The sequence below is a fragment of the Leopardus geoffroyi genome, chromosome B1 (assembly GCF_018350155.1).
Source record: "Leopardus geoffroyi isolate Oge1 chromosome B1, O.geoffroyi_Oge1_pat1.0, whole genome shotgun sequence".
NCBI lineage: Eukaryota > Metazoa > Chordata > Mammalia > Carnivora > Felidae > Leopardus > Leopardus geoffroyi.
Genome location: NC_059327.1, coordinates 122,738,590 through 122,765,211, shown reverse-complemented (window position 1 = coordinate 122,765,211; position 26,622 = coordinate 122,738,590). Strand labels below are relative to the sequence as shown.

The window sequence follows — 26,622 nt, the reverse complement described above, 5'->3', positions numbered from 1 at the left end:
AAAATTACATACATTTCTATGCCTAAAAAATGTATGTAAAAATTATGCAATTTCAGAGTTAATGAATGCCCCTCCTACCCCCCTACCACTTGACAGAACCCACTTATAAATATCCCAAGGATCAATGCACCCCAAGTTAAGAATTCTTGACAAACTCTGGACTTACTTTGGTCTACTCAAATATATAAAGAGACTAGACTGGATATCAAAGCTCTCTGCAAAAATCAACGACAGTGTGTACCCAGAGTCAGACTCTCAATTTCAATTATTTATAGCAATAAGCCAAAATTGGTTAATGCTAAAGTCTACTAAAACTAATTTAATTATTCTCCAAACCTCAGAGCATTAACTATTCCTAAGTTTCTGACAAGAGTTCTTAATGAATAACTGAATGGTCCAGTCTTAAAATATATGAAATCACCGATTAAACATACCTTAAAAAGTGAGTAGTCACAGCCAGGCATTAAATTACTAGACAACTGGATGTGGTTGTACAGACTAGGTAAAACAAAAGGACAATTATAAACATAAAATATGTAATGCAGAGTTTAGGTGCTCACATATACATTTAGAGAATATGATAAAAATCAAAAGATAAAAGTTTATGTTTACTTGTTTTTCTACTGAGTCAATTTCTGAACTGGACCAAAGAGATACCTTAATAATGGTCAGTTCAAGAATCAGCATTTGATGATTTTCAAGGCAATATATTTTTTTTTTTTTCAACGTTTATTTATTTTCGGGACAGAGAGAGACAGAGCATGAACAGGGAGGGGCAGAGAGAGAGGGAGACACAGAATCGGAAACAGGCTCCAGGCTCTGAGCCATCAGCCCAGAGCCTGACACGGGGCTCGAACTCCTGGACCGCGAGATCGTGACCTGGCTGAAGTCGGACGCTTAACCGAATGCGCCACCCAGACGCCCCTCAAGGCAATATTTTTAATGATTTTATTTTGACAAAAGTATATTTTGATGTATTAGTTAACTCAATGTATACATATGTATGTATGAGAATCTGAGACTAGGTGGGATGGGGTGGCTTTAAGTACGTGAAAGAATTTATGGCGCTATTAACAAGTAGTTTTAAACACATAAGAGGATGGATGCCTGGGTGGCTCAGTCGGTGAAGCGTCCAACCTCGGCTCAGGTCATGATCTCACAGTTTATGAGTTCGAGCCCTGTGTCCGGCTCTGTGCTGACAGCTCAGATTCTCTGTCTCCTTCTCTCTCTGCCCCTCCCCCAGTTGTGTTCTGTCTCTCTCTCTCAAAAATAAATGTAAAAAAAAATTTTTTTCAGCACATAAGACAAACCAAGAGAAAGCAAGATACACTTCCCAACTGCATGACTGAAATAAAATAACACTAATATCCATGAAGGTATCCAAGAGTAGAACAGACCAATAGGTCTCAAATATCGCAATCATTACTAGTCAGTCAGCATAGCAATCATTTGGGAAGCTTTCAAAACAAAACAACAGTTCCAGTACCTACTCCTTGTGATTTTAATCCCTTAAACATAGGGTAGAGGGGCACCTGAGTGGCTCAGTCGCTTAAGCCTGACTCTTGGTTTCAACTCAGGTTATGATTTCACGGATCATGAGCTCAAGCCCCGCATCTGACTCTGCACTGACAGCACAGAGCCTGCTTGGGATTCTCTCTCTCCTTCTCTCTCTGCCCCTTCCCTATTGGCACTCTCTCTCAAAATAAATAAATAAATGTACTCTCTCTCTCTCTCTCTCAAAATATCAATGTAACAGAGTAACACTTGAGATGACTTAGATACTCACTAGCCTGAAGGTAGAAGGCTAAATCATTTGATCTTCTAAAGTTTCTTATAGCAAAATTGTTATAAAATTGGCAGCAGAGTAAGAATGCTTTGCCTGTCTCCAATATCAGATGCAGAAATATGATCTTTATTACATCTGCAGACCATGGACAATGCTGTTATCTTTAGTCAGATTCTCTTGATGCTATTTTAAACAAGTCTAGAAATACTTCAAGTAGTCTTAAGAAAGATTCTGGCATCCTTTGAATCATATTCCACAGGGTAATATATAAATTCAATTTGGTGGAAGGTAGCATAAGGCTGAATAAGGTTTGTCGAGTTACTCTACTTAACGGTCACTCTTCCCAAACTACATTATCACTGGCAGCTCCCTCTAGGCAACAACAGAGGCCTGGATACTAACAGTAACTATAAAATTAGGACCACTACTTTATAAAACTAATGGACAGGGTGGAGTAGCTGTCTTCAATGGCATTCAAGGTAGATATGACCAATGCTTCTTTATGTGCCTCCTTTCTCCTTCACGATGCTCTAAGGTCTCTTAGCAAGTTTACAGTAATGAAAATTTGTAATGACACAATCTAAACAGAATCAGAACACTATAGACAAAACTGCATAAATCCCAAAGGGCTCAACAGTTGTTTACCACTACATCTGCCAGAAAAAAATGAGAAATTAAGAAGTGCTTAGATATTCACAGAAAGCTAAAGGATTCCTTCATATGTCTAAATTACACTATAAAAGTCCACTATGCAATGACATTGCTTACACATAACTAAAGTGTGCAGCCATATTCTAAATTAGAGGCCCACTTAGAAACCTAATTATGTACAATGGTGAAAGCTAACCAAACTAAATAAACGCAGCTCTGATTCCGTGGGGGAAATGGTTCAAGACTCTTGCTCTTCCTCCTCCATAGGAGACTTGGTTTAGAAGACTCAAATACAATTAAGGGAAAAAAAATCATCTGATGTTTTGATGAAGGGCAAAATAACCCTAGTTTAACTAGACAACCAGATCTATGAATAACTGGGGATTTAAATATAGTTTCATTACTAAAAAAAAAAAGTCAATGATTGCAATATGAAGTGACCACTCTTAAAGTGCCTACTTGCCTACTTCACAATTTTACAGTTTTCTCTAATTATTCTATGCTTTTTTTCCTCAGTGATTCAAACGTATACTATATGTTTATTATGGGCAAAGCACTGGAAAGATACAGAAGAATATTGTTTCTGTCCTGGAGGAAGTATACATATATGAATCTTCTGACAATCTGTTCTTAGTGTGGGCAAAATATACTCAGGCATATGGTTATGTTAATACAGAAGAGCTGCTCATTGATTCAATACAGATACATGATCTAAAAATATACCAGATGTACAAATTAGAATTTTTAGGTAACTGCTAGTTAATTTACAGCTCTTAAAAATCTTTTTAAACAAGTTTCATCTTTGAAATGGAAATTACTTTCCAAATAAAATTACATACCAAATTAACTTTGTTTTAAAGAATCAATATTATAAAACGTCTTGAAAAGACTTTACAATTTTATACTGAGTCAAGCAAAGGTTTGACCCCCAAATCTGAACTTTTTGCTAAATCTGAAACAAAATCTCAAAGGTATTTCAACTATTCTTCTTGAAGTTGATCAACTAACATCAAAGACACTTGGACAAACCTGAATTTTGAGGACTTCAGTTTTTTAAATCTCAGAATCCTTACTACAGGAAATCCCAGATGTTATACCAAAAAGAATTTGCACAAATGGGAACCTAACAAAGCTCTGGAGTATAGGACAGATGTATCTAGGCAACCAAGAAAAGGACATGTTCCAACAAATTGTCAAAGTTCTAGAAGCAATAAAGGACTTTCAAGAGAAGAATCTTTTGGGACAAGGAATAAAGAATATACACAGGGCTAAAGGATGATGAGACTGAAGCTTTCTAAATGATGAGAAATAAACAGTTGTGAAGAGATGGAAAAACAAAAAGGTAGGTCTACAGATGAATATTAACTATTCACCGTCCCTTCATTTTATGAGTGATTTAAAATGAAAAATTACACAATTCATAAAATAAACATTCTAAAATGGTTACTTACGCCCAAAAGTCTTCAACAGTATCAAACTTAGAGATCAGCCGAAGGTTTGCTTGCCAGGTTTTGCTTTTATCATTTTTAAAAAACCAGAGTGCCCATCTACAAGTAAAAAGTCAGTGTTAAAAAAAAATGGTAGTTTTATTACACTCACATTCCTAGCAGCATTCTTCACAATAGCCAAAGGGCGGAAGCAACCCAAGTGTTCACTAACAGATGAACAGATAAACAAAATGTGGTATAAACAAACATACAGTAGAATACTTATCAGACTTAAAAAGGAAATTCTGAGAATGAACCTTGAGGACATTAAGTGAAATAAGTCAATCAAAAAAGACAAAACATGATTCTACTTGAATTAGGTACCTAAAGTAATGAAACTCACAGAGGCAGAAAGTAGAATGGCAGGGGCTAGAAGGAAAGGGAATGCACAATTGTTTAATGAGTACAGAGTTTTAGTTATGTAAGATGAAAACGGTTAAGATGGTAACTTTTATGGTATGTGTATTCTAACACAATTAAAAATTTGTTTTAAGAATAATTTTAAATGGTAGATTACACTGGCAAAAAATGAGTTTTCTTTCATTTTTAAAGTATGTATTTTATACCTACTTCATAACAGATTCTCTGCTATACTTTACAGACCCATTGAGGCTCATCCCGCAGAGTAATTCACAGAAATGTAGTAGAGAGACAATTACAGTGTGCTAAGTGCTATAACCAAGATATCAAGCAGTTACTCAAGAAAAAAGAGTGGAAGTACTTAACCAGAAAGGAAAGTAGGGACAAGAAAGCTGGATCTTTAGAGAAATGAAAAGGTATTAGCCAAGAGGGGATAATGGGACTTCTAAAAAAGAGGGGAAACTATTAATAAATTCTGTTTACTCAAACACACCAATAGGAAAATAACAAAATAAAGAGATTCATTGAGTAATGCTACCATAGATATATTCTGAAATAATGTATACTAGTTTCTCCATATCTGTATATACCTGTTAAAAGTTTTATTCTAATACCTGGAAGATAAACTCCTGTCACATCAAAGTTATAATTAAATATCCCAAGATAACATCTTTAGTACAATTATATTGTCTGAATTACTATACCTAAGGTAACTCAAAAGGAGAATTTTATTTTCTCATTGACAAAAATGTTACCAAAAGATAGGTTTCCAAACAGATACATATATATATATTTCATAACTCCATGATTAATGTTTGGATAATCTGACATAAGAATGAGATGCATTTCAACATCCACTTGATAATTTGAATTTGCCAACCCACTATATCAAGGAGGATAAAAAAGAAAAAAGGCATAAAAATTATTAAACATAAATGTAAGGTCAAGTACTATAATTTGGTCTTCCAAAATTAATTCAATCTTTCCTCAAAAAATTAAAAATTGAACTACCATATCATCTAGCAATTCTACTTCTGGGTATTTATCGGAATAAAATGAAAACACTAACTCAAAACAAATATAAGCACTCTCATGTTCATGCAGCATTACTTACAAAGTCAAGATGTGCAAACAACGTCAGCGTCGATCAAAGAATGAATGCATAAAATAAGTGTATGTACGCCATGGATATTTATTCACCCACCCCCCCCCCCCCCAAAAAAAGGAAGAAATCTTGTCATTTGCAACACTGAATGGACCTTGAGGGCATTATGCTAACTAAGTGAAACAAAGAAATAAGACAAATACCATATGATCTCATTTATATGTGGAATCTTAAAAAACAAAAAAACCAACCTCATAGACACAGAGACCAGACTGGTTGCTAGAAGTAGGGGTAGGGTGAAAAAGGGTGAACGCAGTCAAAAGGTAACAAACTTCCAGTTATAAAATAAATAACTCCTAACTATGTAACATACAACATGGTGACTACAGTTAATAACAATGTATTATGTGTATGAAAGTTGCTAAGAAACAATAAAAGTTCTCATCACAAGGAAAAAAACTTTGTAACTCTATCACGGCAGATGTTAAGTACACTTTCTATAGTGATCATTTCACAATATGCATAAATACGGAGTTATGTGCTACACCTGAAACTAATATAATAGGTCAATTATATCTCAATTAAACATGATACCAAAACTGTCTTTTTGTCTTTTTTACTGCACTCAGCCATTAAACATGCAAAAATTTATCCTAATAATTAGATGACTAGGCAAAAATGTTGTACAAGAATGTTAATAATTAGATGACTAGGCAAAAATGTTGTACAAGAATGTTAATACTGGAAAATTTGGAAACATCTTACGTGCCTTCAACAAGGGATCATTTAAATCACAGTTATCAAAATGTGGTTTGCAAGACACTTAGGGGACCCCCAGACCCTTATCAGAAGATGTGATAAGTAAAAACTATTTTCATAATAATGCTAAGGCATTCTTTTACTTTTCACTGTGTTAACATCTATACTAATGGTACAAAAGCAATGGTGCAGTGAATCTGCTGGTGTCTTACAAAGTTTCATACGGTGGGACCGAACTGTATTAGTAGTCACTATACCCTTTATTATCACCACCTCTCACAGTAACAACAACGTTTTAGCTAAGAATACAATTGATGAAGCAGTAATTATTGGTTTCATTAAATTTCAATCTGTATACAGTCTTTTTCATACTCTGCAAAGAAATCAAAAACGACAAACACTTCTGCACACCAAAGAACTATGCTTAAAAAACTGAACTGTGAAATGAATTAGCCACTTTTTTCATGGCACACCACTTTAACCATGACTGACAGATAAACCATGGTTATTTCTTGAAAATGAAGTAGTGAGCCTGATGCTTTACTGTGGGCTTTCAGGAGAAAAATCAGAATTTTGGAAATCCTGCATGTGCCCCTGTTGAGCTTGACAAACTTACTAAAGTTTAGTGAGTTTACTAGTGATATAAATATTACTGTTTTGATACTATATAATGAAAAGTATCAATATCCAGAAGATCTGTATAACTCACTCTTTTCCAAATGACCAGTGATGTTGCAAAATCATGCATGAGTAAAAGATCCATTCCAAATGCAAGACAAGCCAATAGATTTTTTTAACATAACAGAGTAGGAAAAGTTCTTGGAGGGGCACCTGGGTGGCTCAGTCAGTTAAGCGTCCAACTTTGGCTCAAGTCATGATCTTAGCGCTCAAGAGTTCAAGCCCGTGTTGGGCTCTGTGCGGACAGCTCAGACCCTAGAGCCTGCTTCAGATTGTCTCCCTCTCTCTCTGCACCTCCCTGACTCATGCTCTGTCTCTCTCTCAAAAACAAATAAAATACTGGAAAAAAAAAAAAAGAAAGAAAGAAAGAAAGAAGGAAAGAAAGAAAGAAAGAAAGAAAGAAAGAAAGAAAGAAAGAAAGAAAGAAAGGTTCTTGGATATGGTTTCAGATTTTACATTGCAGGTGACCTAAAAGAAACCTAGTATCAAAGAAGAATGGCTATCATTAGCTTAAAAGGCTATTAAAAACCCTCTTCCATTTTCCAACCATGAATTTGTGTGACTTCACATTTTCTCATACTTAATATAAAACAAGTTATCTCCTCCATAGACTGAATGCAGAAGCAGCTATAAAAATACAACTAAGTTCTATTAAGTCAGGCACTTGAAGAGATTTATAAAAATGCAAAGATGCTATACTTCCCATTATATTTTTTTAAATATTTTTTCATATAAAATATTTATGTTGGGGTGCCTGAGTAGCTCAGTCGGTTAAGCATCCGACTTCAGCTCAGATCACGATCTCACAGTTCATGAGTTTGAGCCCAGCACAGGGCTCTGCAATGACAGTGTGAAGACTGCTTGAGATTTTCTCTCTTCCTCTGTCTCTGCCCCTTTCTCCCTCCCTTTCTCCCTCCCTCCCTCCCTCCCTCCCTCCCTTCCTCTCTCTCTCTCTCTCTCTCTCAAAATAAATAAATAAAATATAAATACTTATGTTAACATACAATGGATTTTCTAAACGAGTATTTAATTTTACATATTCTCGGCTTTTTCTAACATAATAAATGGAAATAGATAAAAATCTATATAACCAAAGCCCTGTGAAGTCTTCAATAATTTAAAAAAAAAAATTTTTAATGTTTATTTTTGAAAGAGAGACAGAGCGCAAGCAGGGGAGGGGCAGAGAGAGAGAGAGGGAGAGACAAAACCAAAGCAGGCTCCAAGCTCTGAGCTGTTAGCACAGAGCCCGACAAGGAGCTCAAACCCGTGAACTGTGAGATCATGACCTGAGCCCAAGTCTGGCGCTTAACCTACTGAGCCCCCCCAGGAGCCCTTTCAATAACTTTTAAGAGTATAAAAAGGTCATGAGACCAAAAAGTTTGAGAACTGCTGACTTAAATAACATATACATACATAAAAGAGACTACCATGCAGTTATTTAATAGAATAATTATGTGGGTAGGGGTGCCTGGGTGGCTCAGTTGGTTGACTGACTCTTGGTTTCAGTGCAGGTCATGATCTTTCTCGGCTGTGGTAACAGCCCTGCGTGTTCAGCATGGAGCCTGCTTGGGATTCTCTCTCTCTCTCTCTCTCTCTCTCTCTCTCTCTCACTCTACCCCTCCCCCACTTGCGTGCACATTCTCTCTCAAAACAAATAAATAAACTTTCAAAAAAAGGGGGGGATAATTATGTGGGTAAAGTTATCCCTAAGACGTCGGACATGAAACCCAGAGCCATGGAGGAAAGGTGATACTGGACTACATAAATATCAAAAACCTGTGGGGCACCTGAGTTAAGCATCATCCAACTCTTGATTTTGGCTCATAGTCATGAAATCATGAGATCAAGTCTCCCACCTGTCAACGCTCCCCCCAGCACTGGGCATGGAGGCCTGTTTGAGATTTTCTCTCCCTCTGCCCCTCCCTCCCCCACCAAAAAAAAAAGACCTGTAAAAAACATAATTCCACAGACAATGCTCTAAGACAAATGATTTGGTAATTCATTTTCAACCTAATGCCCCACCTGGATGAGTTAGCATCCCTATTATAGTGCTTGGAATTAAACTTTAAAAGATACCACCCCTCCACCTCAACAGACAAAAGAAGTGAGCAGACTGTCCACAGATAAAAACAAAAATGATCAATAAATATGAAACTGCTTTGGAACTTCAATAAAAGAAATGCAAACAAAATGACAAAACATTGGTTTTATAAATCAGAATAGGACCAGTTCATCTGGTCCTGAAAAGACTGATGGCACCAATTGGCAAAGATATAGAAACCAGGAACTCTCAAACTGCTAAGAGCCTAAACTGATAAAAGGAGGATAATTTGGCAATTATCTACAAAAGTTAGTCTTTAACCTAAGAAATCTGAAACGTCTATAAATATATTCACACAAGTGCACAAAAACATATAGGAATGTGTGCACTACAACACTGTAAATAGAAAACAAAATCTATATACTCATTAATATAAGCTTAATATGACTATATATTCATTTACTATAAGGCAGTAGTTTAAAATAATAAGCCCAAATCTGCACAAACAAAAAAGGTCACCTGTATAAAAAAAAAAAAGATATGTACATTGAAAAGCTCTGGAGGGGCGCCTGGGTGGCTCAGTCGGTTGAGCATCTGACTTTGGGCTCAGGTCATGATCTCGCGCTCCATGAGGTCGAGCCCCGCATCAGGCTCTGTGCTGACAGCTCAGAGCCTGGAGCCTGCTTCCGATTCTGTGTCTCCCTCTCTCTCTGTCCCTGTCCCTCCCCTGCTTGTGCTCTGTCTCCCTGTCTCTCAAAAGTAAATAAACATTAAAAATTTTAAAACAAGAAAAAAGAAAAGCTCTGGAAAACTACAAACCAAATTTAGCACTGACTACTCCACAGAGTGAAGAAATGTAAAATGGAGAAGAGAATATCTGAGGAAAATCAGAGAACATTTACTTTATATACTTGTACTCTGATGATTTGCTTTCTTATAATTATTATAGATTAAGTAAATAATGAGGAAACTACCAAAATGTGAACATAAAGCATCCTGGAATATTTTTCTAAATGATGCTATTTTACACAAGAAGTGCAATCATAGAGAAACTGAAATCCTCACAGGCCATTTTAGGATTAATTAGTTTGTCTACTGATGACACTTTAAAAAAAAATTTTTTTTTAATGTTTATTTATTTTTGAGAGAGAGAGAGAGAGAGAGAGAAAGAGAGCGAGCATGAGCAGGGGAGGGGCAGAAGAAAGGGAGACACAGAATCCAAAGCAGGCTCCAGGCTCTGAGCTGTCAGCACACAGCCCGACGCAGGGCTCAAACTTGCAAACCATGATATCAGGACCTGAGCCGAAGCTGGATGCTCAACTGACTGAGCCACCCAGGCACCCCTACTGATGACACTTTAAAAGAAAAAAATTTTTTTATGTTTACTTACTTTTTGAGAGAGTGGGGGGAGGGGGGGGGGACAGAGAGAGAGGGAGGCACAGAATCTGAAGCAGGTTCCAGGCTCTGAGCCCAATGTGGGGCTGGAACCCCAAAACCAAAACCATGAGAGCATGACCTGAGCTGAAGTCAGTTGCTTAACCAACTGAGCCACCCAGGGGCCCCCGTATGACACCTTTCAGGACTCCTCAGATTTTATTCAAACTGTGAGGGATTATGTCTTGATTACTCTCCCAATGACAACACTAAAAACTGGGCTTAGCACAGACAGAAGGCATACAGAGTGGCTTTTTATAAGATAATACTAAAAAGATGAAAAAATACCTTAAGGGGTTTGGTGCTGTTAGGTTGAATTATATGAAATTGCTGCTAATCAATAGTTCAACTTTGGTATAATGCTTTCTTGAGGATAGATTATACCTCTATGGACTATCTGATCTTCGATAACTCACTCACTAGCTGACAATCTTCACTGTCCAGAGCATTAATTTCTTCCTCGCTACAGGATATGCTGAACTACAGGTCTCCTATGAAAAAACTACATAAAACACATTTGGACTTTTATTTCAGTGAGTCTACCAAGATAATGAGAAACGATAAGAGATACTGCAGATTCAGTTACAGACCACCATAATAAAGCAAATATTGCAATAATGTCAATTGAAGTTTCTGGTTTCCCACTGCGCATAAAAGTTATGTTTATACTATACTGTAGTATAGTAAGGATACAATAGGATTATGTATTTAAAAATGTGTATGTTTCAATTTAAAAATATTTTATTGCTGGGGGTGCCTGGATGGCTCAGTCAGTTAAGCATCTGACTCTTGATTTTGGCTCAGGTCATGATCTCACAGTTCATGAGTCTGAGCCCTGCTTGAGGACTTCTCTCTCAAAATAAATAAACTTAAAATGCTAACCATTATCCAAGCTTTTAGTGAGTCACCTTTTTGCTCATGGAAGGTCTTGCCTTGATGTTGCTGGCTGCTGCCTGACCAGTGGGTGGTTACTGAAGGATGGGGTGGCTGTGGTAATTTCTTAAAGTAAGACAACAATGAAAATTTGCTGTCAACACTGATTGATTCTTCCTTGGACAAACAATTTCTCCATAGCATGCAATGCTGTTTGGTATTTTACCCACAGAGCTTCTTTCAAAATTGGAGTCAATCCTCTCAAACTCTGCTGCTGCTTTATCCAACTAAGTTTATGTAATATTCTAAATCTTCTGTTGTCATTTCAACAATCTGCACAGCATCTTCACCAGGAGTAGGTACCATCTCAAGAAACTATTTTCTGTGCTTATCCATAATAAGCAACTCCTTACCCATTCAGTTTTAGATTATAGCAAGTCAGTCACACCTTCAGGCTCCAATTCTAATTCTAGTTCTCTTGCTATTTCTACCACATTTGTAGTTACTTCTTCCACCAAAGTCTTGAACCCTTCAAAGTCATCCAGGAGGACTGGAATCAACTTCTTCCAAATGCTTGTTCATGTTGACATTTTGAGCTCTACCCAAGAATCACCATGTTCTTAATGGCATCTCAGAATGGTGAATCCTTTCCAGGGGCACCTGAGTGGCCCAGTTGATTAAGCGTCTGACTTTGATTTGGGTTCAGGTCATGATCTCACAGTCTGAGTTGGAGCCCCTCATCTGGCTCTCTGCAGAGCCTGCTTTAGATCCTCTGTCCCCCTCTCTCCCTGCCTTTCCTCTACCCACGCACTCTCTCCCTCTCTCAAAAATAAACATTAAAAAAAAAAAAAAAAAAAACAAAAAAACAGTGAACCCTTTCCAGAAGGTTTTCAATGTACTTTGCCCAGATCATCCAGAGGAATGACTATCTATGGCAGCTATAGTCTTACAAAATGTATTTCTTAAATAGTAAGACTTGGAAGTCAAAATTACTCCTAAGCTGCAAAATGGATGTTGTATTAGCAGGCATGAAAATAACATGAACCTTGTACATCCCAACCAGAACTCTTGGGTGACCAGAATCATTTTCAATGAGTAGTATTTTGAAAGGAATCTTGTTGCTCTGAACAAGTTTCAACACTGGGCTTAAAATATTCAGTAAACCATGTTGTAAACAGAAGTGCTGTTATCCACTTTATTGCTCCATTTATAAAGCACAGGAGAGTAGATATAGCATTATTCTCTAGGGCCCTAGGATTTTCAGGATGGTAAATGAGCACTGGCTTCAACCTAAAGCCACCAGTTGTATTAGACTCTAACAGGAAAGTCAGCCTGTCTTTTGAAGCTTTAAAGCCAGGCACTGACTTCTCCTCTCTAGCTATGGAAGTCCATCTAGATGGACTAAATCTTCTTCCACTAAAAGGCTGTTTCATCTACACTGAAAATCTATTGTTTAGCGAAGCCAGCTTCATAATGATCTTAGCTAAATCTTCTGGATACTTGCTGCAGCATCTACATCAGCACTTGTTGCTTCATGTTGCCCTTTTATGTTATGGAGATGGCTTCTTTCCTTAAGCCTCACAAACCAAACCTGTGTTAGCTTTAACCTTTTCTTCTGCAGCTGCCTCACCTTTTTCAGCCATCACAGAATTGAAGAGAATTAGGCCCTTGCTCTGGATCAGGTTTTGGCTTAGGGGAATGTTAAGGTTGGTTTGATCTTCTATCCAGATCACTCAAACTTTCTCCATTTCAACAGTAAGTCTGTTTCACTTTCTTATCATTCATGTGCTTGCTGGAGTAGCACTAATTTCCTTCAAGAACTTTTCCTTTGCATTCACAACTTGGCTGTTGAACAACAGGTTTAGTTTTTGGCCTCTCTTGGCTTTCAACATGCCTTCCTCACTCAGCTTAATCATTTCTAGCTCTTGAATTAAAGTGAGATGTGTGGGACTCTTCCTTTCACCTGAGCACTTAGAGGCCACTATAGGGTTACTCATTGACCTAATTTCAATATTGTGCCTCGGGGAATAGGGAGAACAGAGGAGAGGGAGAGAGATGGGGGAACAACTGGTCAGGAAAGCAGTCAGAACACAGACAACATTTATTAAGTTTGCCATTTTATATGGGCACAGTTCATGGTGCCCCAACACAACTGTAATAGTAACAAATCAAAGATCACTGATTACAGATCACCATAACAAACACAGTGAAAAAGTTTGAGATATTGTGAGAATTGCCAAAATGTGAGAGACACAAAATGAGCAAATGCTGTTGGAAAAATAGCACCAACAGACTTGTTCAATGCAGAGTTGCCACAAACCTTCAATTTGAAAAAAAAATGCAGTATCTGCAAAATCCGATAAAACAAAGTATGCTGTGAAACATACATAGGCTTATAGGATCTTTAAAAGTCTTGGGGTAGGAGAATGAAAGGAACTTGAACACTTATATATCCCCAGAAATTAATTCCAATTTACTTTCCTCCAGATTCTTACAATGTTTCTGCATTGCCTTTTTCTTCTCACCATCAGCTCTCAGTACATTCATTTTAATTTTCATCATATAAACCATAAAAATACAAGCATACTGGGAAGTGGTGGGGTGGTGTTAATGAGCTATAGTCAACTGTAACTATGAAACTCAATTCATCTTTTTTTTTTTTTTTTTTTTAAGTAGGCTCTGCACCCAACATGGGGCTTAAACTCACAACCCCTGAGATCAAGAATCACATGCTCTACCAACTGAGCCACCCAGGTGCCCCAAAGCTTAACTCATCTTAACCTCTCCTCTTTTCTTCTAACTTGGCTTAAATACAAACTAACCGGAGTGCCTGGGTAGTTAAGTGTCCGACTCTTGATCTCAGCTCAGGTCTTGATCTCAGGGTTGTGAGTTCAAACTCCACATTGGGCTCCACAATGGTTGTGGAGCCTACTTTAAAAAAAAAAAAAACACCCACCAGACTCCACATCCCTTAGAGCTTTTTCTCCTTCACACCCCAACTTTTATCTTCTCTATAACACATTTGTATACTTTCTATTCACTATGCAAACTACTCCAATCTTTTTCCATCATCTACATTCTACTAAATTTCCTCCTACATTAGCAAAGAATTTGCCATTCAATCCAATGGCCATTCTGAAATGTTTATTACTCAATCCAATGGGTATGTGACCTTTTTGTGGCACATACGCTATTGACCACATACCTGTCCTTAAAACAAACCATTTTCTTTGCTTCTCTGACCACCACTCTATTCTAGTTTATACAGTTTATATGTCTAAACCCTTCATAGGCATTCTCCCTCCAAAAAATCCCTTACATGCTGGTATCCCAAGCCTCTGTCTTGAGTCAAGTTCACTTTAAAGAGAATTCATGTACTACTTAGTTTCACTCACCACCAATTACTGGTGAACTTCAAACCCAATGTCTCAACCAGTTCTTTCTGAGCTCAAGACTCACACATAAAACTGCTTACTAGAAACAGGTTATCCAAATGAAAATGGAATCCTCGGAATCCTCAACCTAATATATTTAAAACTAGTCTCACCCAGTCATTCACCATTTACCTTACTGCCTAAGTTAGAAAAACCTGTATGTCAGAAGGCTTACCTGTTCTGTAAAGGATGTTTAATATAGTGTTCTGGGTTAGCAACCTCCTGATTAGATTCTGTTTTCTCCTCTTCTGAAGGCGGGGGATTAGGAGTAGGGGTGGTTTCCTAATGGAAAATAATAAAACATTATTTTAAATGTCTTAACTATGATAACAATACTCTAAATCAACTTGAAATAATATTGACAATATCCCCTTTCTAAGGAGAAAGAATTACAGCAGAAGCATTTCATAAAATAGACCACAGACCAAGCTCTAAGAAAAGCACCAGACTCTCCCATTCTAGCCATCTCTGCACTAAGAGCAAAGGGTTTCTCAAGTTTAAAAATACAGTAACAATATTATACACAGTTATCTTTCACTTACGCATTTTAGTATCAGAAAGATTGTTAGACACCATGCAACAAAATTAAGGAAATCAGCTGTCTTTCTTAACGTACCATTAAAGTACTATGTACGATTTGGAGAATGGGGGGAATACAACTAATGTTGGAAAGTATAACAGCTTTATAAAGTGACCAAGTCAATACTATATAGGTCTTTCCTTCATGTCATACTGTTATATAGTAACCTAAAAGTTCTGCAACTTCTGTCATTTTCAACTAGCCCTAGGCAAAAAAGCTCGACACTGGCTTGAACTAAATCTTCTTCTTGGTTAGACATAATTAATATTGTCATCTAAAAATGTCAGGGAAAAAAGGAGCTTGTGGATGATCTGTGTTCACAGCTCATGTAGCTCTTCACCCTGTTATAAATTATGGTCAACAAAACACAATGCCAAGGAAAGGCACCAGAAGCTAAAAGAAAAGCTGATTTTGTTCAAAAAGGGCACCCCAACAAGAGTCTAGGGGTCAAATTTAAACCAGCAAAACCCTCGAGATATTATGTTCACATTAACAAGATTATGTAAATCAGTTATGTAGGATCTAAAAGATCTAGCAGGTAGGTGGTAAATATTCAACTGACAAAACACATTTTTCTTAATAACATGACATGTCCAGGAATTAATTTCTACTGGCCTAAGAAATTGCTCACAGCAGGAGCTAGGTCTTGATTTTGCTCATAAGTATAATGCCAATGAGCAAAGTGCTATACTCAATAGGAATTTATTGGCGTGATCACTTAAGTAATAAATTTAAATGTTTACAAAGCAATTAAGACCCTAAAATTTACATAGTCAATGCTTTAAAAATCACCATTTTTTACTGCATTTTTCCATCACAGTCAATTTACATCTTCGTATAATTACCAAAAACTATTCCTTATCCCACTAGCTTAAAATTAATGACAGTCTCCAGATAGGCAGTCTCCATGGATAAACAGGGAACAGTTAGGGACTAACAAGGCAGGTGGGCTTTGGGGGACAAAGTACTAGAGAAAAATGGGCTGCAGAGGTGTAAGCCTCAAAAAATATATGTAAAAAGCCCTCACAGGTCCTTGGCTAGTTTAAACTGTGACATTCAGAGTACAGGAACAGCTGAGCCAAGACTTCAGAGGCCAATAACATAAGACTGGGTTCAGACCAAGCCAGACTGGGTGGGTGAAATCCTCAGCTTTCTGATGAAATCCTAGAAAGGCCATGCCCTAGGAATCAGGGTGAAACACATCTAACAAAACCTAAAACCAACCTTTGACAATATCAAGGTAATCTACCTATAAATTAAGTGCCTCCAAGAACCAAACTCTACACTCTTCAGGAGAGAACATAATCCTGTGTCTCTATGAATGTTATTTACAATACCCTACCAATCAAACATTACTAGACATGTAAAGAATTTCTTAAGTCACTAATCATCAAGAGATTAACCTGTCCACAGAAAGACATCCAAGCATGATCCAAATAATGAAATTAATAACTATGATTACTATGGGAAAATAGCAAAGTCTTAATAATCAAGATTGTTACAGTAAAATAGAAGAAAAGATAGGGAGAAAGATGAAAAAAACAGAGTATTTGAAAATGAAACTGAGAGTGCCTAGGTGGCTTAGTCAGTTAAGCATCTGACTCGGTTTAGGCTCAGGTCATGATCTCATGGTTCCTGATTTTGAGTTCTACACTGGGCTCTGTGCTGTCAGTGTGGAACCTGCTTAGAATTCTCTTTCCCTCTCTCTCTGTTCCTCCTAGCCTTGTGTGTGCTCTCTCTCTCAAAATAAATAAACTTAAAAAAAGGGAACAAATCTATTTTAAAGGAACCAAATGGAGATTATGGAACTGCCAAGTACAATGTCTGAAATTAAGAGCTCTCTTAATTTGATTAACAAGAAATTCAACTCAGCAGAATGTAAGACTGGTGAAATCAAAGATAAGTCAACAGAAGATATTCAAATAGAGAGAGGGGGAAAATAGATGCTAAGAAACACTGGTATCAATGACAGCCTAACTATGAAGAGAGCCCAAATGCCCATCAACCGATGGATAAAGATGATGTGGTAAATACACACACACACACACACACACACACACACACACACACACAAATGGAATATTACTCAGCTGTTAAAAAAAAATGAAATCTTGCCATTTGCAACAACGTGGATGGAGCTAGTGTATTATACCAAGAGAAATAAGTGAAAGAAAGACAAACACCATATGATTTCATTCATATGTGAAATTTAAGAAATACAACAGGTGAACATATGTATGGGAGGAGGGAGAAAAAAAAGAGGGAAACAAACCATAAGAGACTCTTGACGATAGAGAACTGAGGAGTTGGAAGGAGGTAGATGGAGGATGGGCTAGATGGGGGATGGGTACTAAGGAGGGCATTTGTTACGATGAGCACTGGGAGTTGTATGTAAGTGATGAATCCCTGAATACTACTGCTGAAACCAATATTACACTGTACGTTAACTAAAACTTAAATAAAAATTTGAAGAAAAAAAACACTGTCGAAGAGGTTTAAAAAGTTCAAAGACAAGATGAGAAAATGGGACAGAAGCAATACACAAATAATGACCAAAATATATAGTATCTCATCCGAAACTCAAGTCACAGACTCAAAAACCTGAAGGAATTCCAAGCAGTAAAACACAAACAAAATTGTATCTGGGCACATCAGATTCAAACTACTGAAAACTAAATATAAAGAAGCCGTATTAAAAGCAGTTAGGAAATCGGTGTTGGGGGCGGATGGGTGGTTCAGTTGGTTAAGCACCTGACTTCGGCTCAGGTCATGATCTCACAGTTCGTGAGTTCGAAAGTCCTACATTAGGCTCTGTGTTGACAGCTCAGAGCCTGGAGCCTGCTTCGAATTGTGTGTGTGTGTGTGTGTGTGTGTGTGTGTGTGTGTGTCTGCCCCTCCCCTACTCATGCTCCTTCTCTCTCTCTCTCAAAAATAAATACTAAAAAAAATTTTTTTAATAAAAATAAAAGCAGTTAGGAGGGAAACACACACACACACACACACACACACACACACACCTAACTTTCCAACAGCAACTATGGAAGCCATAAGACAACAGAGTATCTCCATGTTGAAAGAAAAACTGTCAACCTAGAATTCAATGCCTAGAAAAAATATCCTTCACAACCCACCCCACCCCACCACCACCCCACATACACACAGGTCCAACGTAAGGGGAACACCAAAGGAAAAGTCTTCAGGCTAGAGGAAGAATAAGATCCCACTAGGAACATGAAAATGCAAAAAAGGAATGAAAAGCCCTGCAAAAGGTAAATCAGTGGGTAAATATGTAAGAAACTACAAATAGTTTAAAGGAACAATAATAACGATGTCTTAGGGAGCTGAAAATATTAGTGATTGGTCCTAGCAAAGGACAGAGTATATATATGGATTTGTGAGGTTGGGTATGCAGTATATTCTTCCTCCAAAAGTTCAGTAAATTCTCTTATCTAAAAGACAAGTAAAATTTACTCATAAGTTCCAAATCCTCAATACAAACCATACTTTCAGAACATTTTTTTAAACAGTTTATGTCAACAGCACACTAAAAAATAATTAATTACAGTATGAGTAATTACAAGTTTCATGAGGTCCAAAATGTCACCTAACTCAGTATTTTCCTTTCTTTTTGGTTACTCAACTCTTTTCACAATTAGGGGAATGATGAAAGACTCAGATGGTATAAAAAGTCTCTGGACACATAGGAATTGAAAGCAGTTAATAACAGGAAAAAGTATATTCAGTTCCTAGAATTTAAAAAAAGTTTCTTTTAAAATTTAAAAGTCCTACCTTAATTGATGTTTTAGTCTTTATACTAAGAATATATAATTTTAGATTTTTCTTATAACCAAAATACTCAACTTTAAAAAATGTGTCTGTGGATATATGAATAAGTATAATTTAAAATCTTTCAGTATTCACTTTTAATATAGAAATATGCTAGGTGTTAAGACAAATACTCTAAAAAAATATTAACCATAGACATTCATCTTTTCAGTAGTTAAAACCTCTTTTTCATAACGTAAGCAGTATTGATGTTTCTTTTATTTAGCCTTTTAAGTTACTATGTGCAGTTTAATAGTCTTCTGTTTAAAATTTTAACTTAAGGATTTCTCAAACTCTTCTAATAAAGCAAAAATGGTTTTAATAGCCAATTATTTTCAAGATGGAATACAAAATACTCTATGAAAATATCCATATGGCACAAACCAAATCTAATAAGATTTAGAAACCACTTCATGATAGAAATTACCTATGAAAACATTAACATTATACAGGGCACATTTTCAAAAAAAAAGAAAAAAAGGCATATTTTCTTGGCATACATTTTCTCATTTAGGTCATATTTTGTTATGACCATCTACTTTTCTTAGCAGTCCATTCTTTTTTTTTTTAATGTTTATTTTGAGAGAAAGAGAGGAACAGGCACACACAAGCAGGAGAGGGGCTGAGAGAGCAGGAAAGAGAGAATCCCAGAGGGCTCCGTGATGCCAGCGCACAGCCAGACACGGGGCTCAGTCTCAGGAACTGTGAGATCATGACCTGAACCAAATTCAAGAGTTAGAGGCTTAACTGACTGAGCCACCCAAGAGCCCCTCACCAATCCATTCTTAATCAGCAGAAATTTAAACCAAAAAGCTTACTATCAAACAGTCACCTTCTAAGTTTCTTGCAGTTATGTTGTAAATTATTGCAAAGGAAAAAAAAAAAAACAAAACTTGGGCTATTGAGGCATGCCTCATTAAAATCATTTCCTGCTAATTTCTTTCAACTTATTATTTTGTTGTTATAAAACCTCTTAAGTTTGATTCACATAATCGGAATTTTTTTTAACTGAGATAAAACATTAGAAAAATAATATCAATGTAGGCTATTTAAAACTTTCAGGCTAATTCAGTGGGGGTAGTCCATTCTATGGGGAAAGTCCAATTTCTAAACAACTTCTTGAATCTATGGCAACATATACAAGGAGAAACGATGTCCAGAATGATGGCCATACTATATTAAACTCTCTGATCAAAAAATGATTTATAATTACCACCATATGCCAAACCAGAACAAAGAAATACAATTTATTTTTCTAAGGGACTGAAACAAAAAAACCACACTTTCAGTTCCACTCTTAAGCATAAGCCTGTAACAAATTTCCAAATTATCCATTATTTGTCCTAATTTGCTAAGTACTTCTAATATAAACTGAATTTGAAAATAAAATTATCTTAAAATTTTATCTCCTCTTAAAACTATTTGTAAAGTTATTAACTACGAAGGTTTCTGAGACTTAAGATTACCATGAAATAGGTACAGGAGGGCTATGTGGTATTTGTTAACAGCAATTTCACAAAATTCTCTCTGAAAACTCCATAGCAGGGGTTTTCATGGTATGTTTAACAACTGATTCAATCAGTTATTTTTAAATGTGGAAGATCATCAAATCAGCAAGGAACCAAAATTATTGTATGATTGTAGAAGAACTAAAAAACATTATTTTATAACCTGTCATTTTTATTGTTGCTTCACATATAGAGCAAATAATAAAATAGTTTCAAATTTACATTCAATTTAAAAACAAAATTCTTCACCGCAAAGTTCCACAACATTCCTGTATCTACTCTCTCAGCTTGATAGTCTCCTCTGTAAGCAAATTTCATTAGAAATTACATCTTAAATACCCATGCTTAACCAGTATTTCTAAATTTTAAAATTATGCAAAAACACAAAAGGCTAATTTAACAGATTATAGCTACTCTCAAAGTAATCAAATACATTCTTTCCAAGCTGTTATTTAAATTCCAATTAACATACAGTGTAGCAGTAGTTTCAGGTATAGAATTTAGTGATTCAACACTTAACATACAACACTGGGTGCTCATCACAGCCCAATGCCCTCCTTAAACCCTTCCCTCCACAGACCTCCCCTCCAGTAATGATCAGTTTGTTCTCTATAGTTTAGAGCCTGTTTCTTGGTCTGCCTCTTTTTTTAAACCCCTATTTTGTTTCTTAAATTCCACATATGAGTAAATCATGTTTTTCTCTGATTTGACTTACTCAGCTTAGCATAATACTCTCTAGCTCCATCCATGCCATTGCAAACGGCAAGATTTCTTTCATTTTTTATGGCTAATTATCCAGTGTGTATACACACACCCACACACCCACACACACACACACCACATCTTCATCCACTCACCAATGGACGCTTGGTTGTTTCCATAATTTGGCTATTGTTGATACTGCTGCTATTAACATTGGGGTGCATGTATCCCTTCAAATTAGTATTTCTGTATCCTTTGGGTAAATACCTAGTACTACAATTGCTGGATTGTAGGGTAGTTCTATTTTTTTTTGTAAAGAAATTTTTTTAATGTTTTATTTATTATTGAGAGAGAGAGTATGAGCTGGGGAGGGGCAGAGAGAGAGGGAGGCACAGAATCCAAAGCAGGCTCCAGGCTCTGAGCTGTCAGCACAGCCCATTGCAGGGCTCGAACTCATCAACTGTGAGATCATGACCTGAGCTGACTGAGCCACCCAGGAGCCCCAAGGTAGTTCTATTTTTAACTTTCTGAGGAACTTCCATACAGTTTTCCAGAGCGGCTGCACCAGTTTGTATTCCCATCAACAGTGTAAGAGGGTTCCCCTTACTCCACATCCTCGCCAACACCTGTTGTTTCCTGTGTTGTTAATTTTGTTCCAAGTAATCAAATACATTTTTAACTTAAAAGACAAACTATACTTGAAAAACTACTGTATAAGACATTTCAGGTGGTGAGAATGGAGAGCCATTCTCAAAGCCATGAGAGCCACAAAGTCATGAGATAGTGCAGTGCGTAACTAGAAGATGGTAAAGAACCAGAGACTTAAAGAGTTCATGAAACCAAAGACACACTAGAACAGTGGGCTGAAGGGAGATTGTGAAAGGCCTCAAAGGTCAGGCTAAAAGTGTACCTTTCATCTTGTGAGCAATGGAAGCCATTCACTGACAGATCAAAATGATTAAATACTGATGACAAGTAAGGGAATAGAAAAGACAACGAGTTTAAGTGCAAAATATTAAAACTGGTTTTGGATTTGCTGAGTTAATGAGATTCAAATTAAACAAGCTGTCTTATAATTCAGTGGTCCCAGGCTCAATAGGTGTCATAGCAAGAGAAGAAAGTCGGGGGGGGGGGGGGGGAGTAGAGCAAGGGTGGGACAAGTCTAACAATTAGCCGCAAAGAAATCTCCAGCAACTTTTGAATGTTGCTACATCATGGTAGAATGTAGTAACATTCTGTAAAAACCAGCACATGTATCAAACACAATATTAACTTTGTGGGTCAATCCTAATATTATAAAGCTAGATACTCCGTAGATATAGTATTATCTCTCTAATCTGACTAAAGTTTAGATTCTTCCTTCTAGCCATGTTCAATTCTACACTGCTTTAATTCCAAAACCATGGTGTGCTTTTTCATGGTTATGAACATTCAAGATTTTTCATTAACTCAACCCAAACACACAAACTATCTCTCCTTAGAAATAACAATGAGCCTTACCCTCAGGACACCCAATTAGTGTCTTCCATTACTTCAATGAACTAATATTACTACTAAGAACTTCCAGAGTCTCCCAACCCCCCACACCTTTGGGGCATCCCCTAAACCTTAATTTGAAGTAAGCAAAAATCAGTAGTTCCATTGGCACTAATAAGTTAGGTTTTAAAACAAAGTGTGGTCCACAGACTTCTGCTGGTTATAGTCTACAATGAGGTTAGGTATAGAAATAGAACGTAGGGGCGCCTGGGTGGCTCAGTCGGTTAAGTATCAGACTCTTGGTTTTGGCTCAGGTATGATCTCACACTTTGTGAGATCCAGGCCCACATGGGGCTCTGTGCTGACAGTGTGGAGCCTGCTTGGAATTTTCTTTCTGCCCCTCCTACCGCCTCCAGCACGTGCATGTGTGCGCTCTCTCAAAATAAATAAATAATATGGAACATAAACACTTAGAATACTTCATAGAAATCTGACAGTATTTTTGTACCTGGTCACACTAAAAATAGCAAATTCAGGCTTACATTTTTGTGCATTTTTTTTCACTTTTATCCTATTTCCATGATTTACAAAAACATTACATTAAAACTGTTTAAAAACAAAATCAAAAACAAACTCATGTTCTGCTAGAGTATGAGAAGCACTGGTTTAGGTCACATACTCTTGAGCCATGTTACCTAGATTAGAATCCCAGCTCTGCCATTCACAGTTGTATAATTGCAGGCAAATCCAACAGAACAACAAATAATGGATAATGATATTATTGGTAACCTATTTTCAGTAGCACTTTCTCATATTCTCCCTTCCTTGCTTCACTACTTTTCTTAGCAGAATTAGAAAAGACCAGTTGCAGAATTAACAGAAATATAAATGCTATTCTGGCAAAGATAACTGCAATTATCTCTACAAATTACTCCACATTTCAGTAAACTGAAGGTACTACATACATTAAAGATATGAAATAATGAGAAGAGTAAGCAAATAAGAACAGAAAAGGATGGTGTTTTATGACTTTTAAAGTGGTAACGGGGCGCCTGGGTGGCCCAGTCGGTTGGGCAGCCGACTTTAGCTCAAGTCACGATCTCGCAGTCCGTGAGTTCGAGCCCCGCGTCAGGCTCTGGGCTGATGGCTCAGAGCCTGGAGCCTGCTTCCGATTCTGTGTCTCCCTCTCTCTCCGCCCCTCCCCCGTTCATGCTCTGTCTCTCTCTGTCTCAAAAATAAATAAACGTTAAAGTGGTAACACCCATCCTCACACTTCATCATAGGTAGCACTTACAAAGCAGTTACTATCAAATAATGTGCTACATATTTTTATATACGTTATTTCAACATTTACATAAACTCAGTCAATATATTTAATCTTCACAATACTGTGAAACTACTGTTCTCTCTGCTTTTCAAATTTAAGTGCTGAGAAGTTACTATGGCCTAGTTGTACTCTACATTGAATTTAAGACTGTCAGGGTTCATGGATAGGAATACTGTATGTCCTGGTTTTACCTGTTTGTTGTTTCAGCTATTAGAACCTTCGTTCACTCTCAAAAGTGCCCCAGAGTTGGAGAATAAATTACATATGGTACTAAGGTACTCCTTCCAGGCAGCATACCCCTGTGCTGTATATACTATACTATATATAGTATATACTATATATATACTATACACTATATACTACACACACACACACACACACACACACTATACTTTGTGCCACAGCCTCAGGCTCAACACCTTCACTATCTTGCAAGCACATGCCACTGCCAATAAGCTAGAAAAAAAAAAGGCATAAATGGTGCACCTCACACTCCCAACACACACAAAATCCCACTAGGCTAAAAAGCAAGAAAATGCCAATGATTAATCACAGTGGTTTATATTGTTATACAAGACAGCATACGAATTGCCTATGTGGTCAAATACCTCAGAAATACAGGCAAGTATAAATAAAATCCTCTTTATGGATATAAATAACTGGAAGGAGAAAATCATTTCCTACAAGTATGATATGTAAACAGACTTCAAGATACTCTACTCTTCCTTCTCGTCTCCAAACATTCAGTTCCTAGGTCTCTTGCAAACAATACAACTCCCCGAGCACTCTCCCATAAGTAAATTACTATAATTAATTAACAAATACACAAGAACAAGTGGTTTTACCGCTTGCCTTGTAAGGTATATAACTTGGTGTAAACACTGAAAAGTATCACAAATAGTTTAAATCAATTGTTTTGGTTGTTAAAGTGATACCAGCTAATCCAGCATCCCACATCACAAAAATGGAGGCTGTGGATTTTGCAGATCTTCTTCCTTGTCATAATAAAGGATCAAAATAGTGATCTTTGTGCTCTAAAATAAAAAGCTGAAGCAGAAAACCAACATATGCAGATTTAGCAAAATACAAACCTTTTAAGTTTAAAGCACTGCTCAAATGGGAGAAAATTTTTCCATGTAAAGGACTGTGAAAGCCCATATATCAATTCCAATTCAAAAGACATTACTTATTTTAATATTCTTCTCAATTGATGTAAAATGACATCTACACAACAAAAAATACTTGAAGCAGAGGTATAGACGGGAAGAGCTGTAATGATTTGTACAAATTGTGTCATATCTAAAAGTGCTGCAAAATTTAATAGGTGTTCAATCTATTTGAGTAACAATAACCTAGTTACCTCACTAAAATTAATGACTAGCACTAAACTTTTCAGTGAACAGAGTTGATTAAGTTTGCTGCTCTACAGCTTAAAAAAAAAAAAAGGCTATCTCTGAATAGACAGCAAGGTATACTTAACCACATCTTACGCATATTAAAAAAAAAAAAAAATCCCTACAAGCCACACTTGAATTTCTGATCTTCTGGAATACAATTTCAAAACTTGGATGCATTATGTCTTTTTTTTTTTTTTAAACGTTTATTTTTGAGACAGAGAGAGACAGAGCATGAATGGGGGAGGGTCAGAGAGAGAGGGAGACACAGAATCGGAAACAGGCTCCAGGCTCTGAGCTGTCAGCACAGAGCCCGACGCGGGGCTCGAACTCACGAAGCGAGATTATGACCTGAGCCGAAGTCGGACGCTTAACCGACTGAGCCACCCAGGCGCCCGGGATGCATATGTCTTTAACTCTTCACTAGAAAGAGTTGTAGGCACCTTGTTTCATTTAAGATAACCTGACACCCAAATTACTCTGCACATCTTATGTTGCTTAGGACAAGATCTCAAACTCAGAAACGAAAGCGTGATGATAGAGACATAAACAAACATGTGTGATCTAGAATGACAACAGGCTAATGATAAAATTTAAATGTCAGTGCTATTTAAACCAAAGGCTACCAGAGACTCCTACTTTACAATAACTAAGGAAATTTATAGAAGTTAAACATTACACAAAATTAAAAAGTACTTCAAATAACATTAAAATGATGTTAGGACAAGCATTTTCACTGCACAAAATTACAGTGGTTCCAGTAGCATGATAATTTCTATTTCAATTATTCTTTAAAGCTTAAAATTACAATGTGAAAGGCAAACATTTTAAAGAATTTAACTGCTGCTTCTTTTTAAGTTTATTGCTTTTAAAACTATAACAAAACGTAATGACACTGAATGTTAGTTTAAAAATCAATCTTGGGGCACCTGTGTGTCTCATCAGTTAAGTGCACAACTCTGGTTTTAGTTCAGGTCATGATCTCATGGTTCCTGGGTTCAAGCCCCATATCAGGCTCCACACTGACAGCACGAAGCCTGCTTGGGATTTCCTCTCTCTCAAAATAAATAAATAAACTTTGGGGTGCCTGGGTGGCTCAGTCAGTTGAGCACTGATTTTGGCTCAGGTCATGATCTCACGGTTCATAAGTCTGAGCCTCACCTATCAGCTCAGAGTCTGCTTGGAACCTCTATCCTGCCCCC

At 36.9% G+C, this 26,622-nt stretch overlaps 1 protein-coding gene across 5 annotated transcripts in view; it reads right to left on the bottom strand.

The window, feature by feature from the left end:
* Window positions 1–26,622, bottom strand: part of EIF4E (eukaryotic translation initiation factor 4E) — a 49,350-nt gene that overhangs the window by 7,951 nt on the left and 14,777 nt on the right. For 4 of the 5 annotated variants that reach the window (XM_045472180.1, XM_045472176.1, XM_045472166.1 and 1 more), the window contains 3 exons: window positions 14,784–14,890; window positions 3,889–3,984; window positions 435–498 (listed from right to left, as the gene is read on the bottom strand). In XM_045472180.1, coding sequence (XP_045328136.1) covers window positions 435–498; window positions 3,889–3,984; window positions 14,784–14,890 — 267 coding nt within the window. The remainder of the gene's footprint in view (window positions 1–434; window positions 499–3,888; window positions 3,985–14,783; window positions 14,891–26,622) is intronic. The other variant, XM_045472186.1, reaches the window with a different exon arrangement.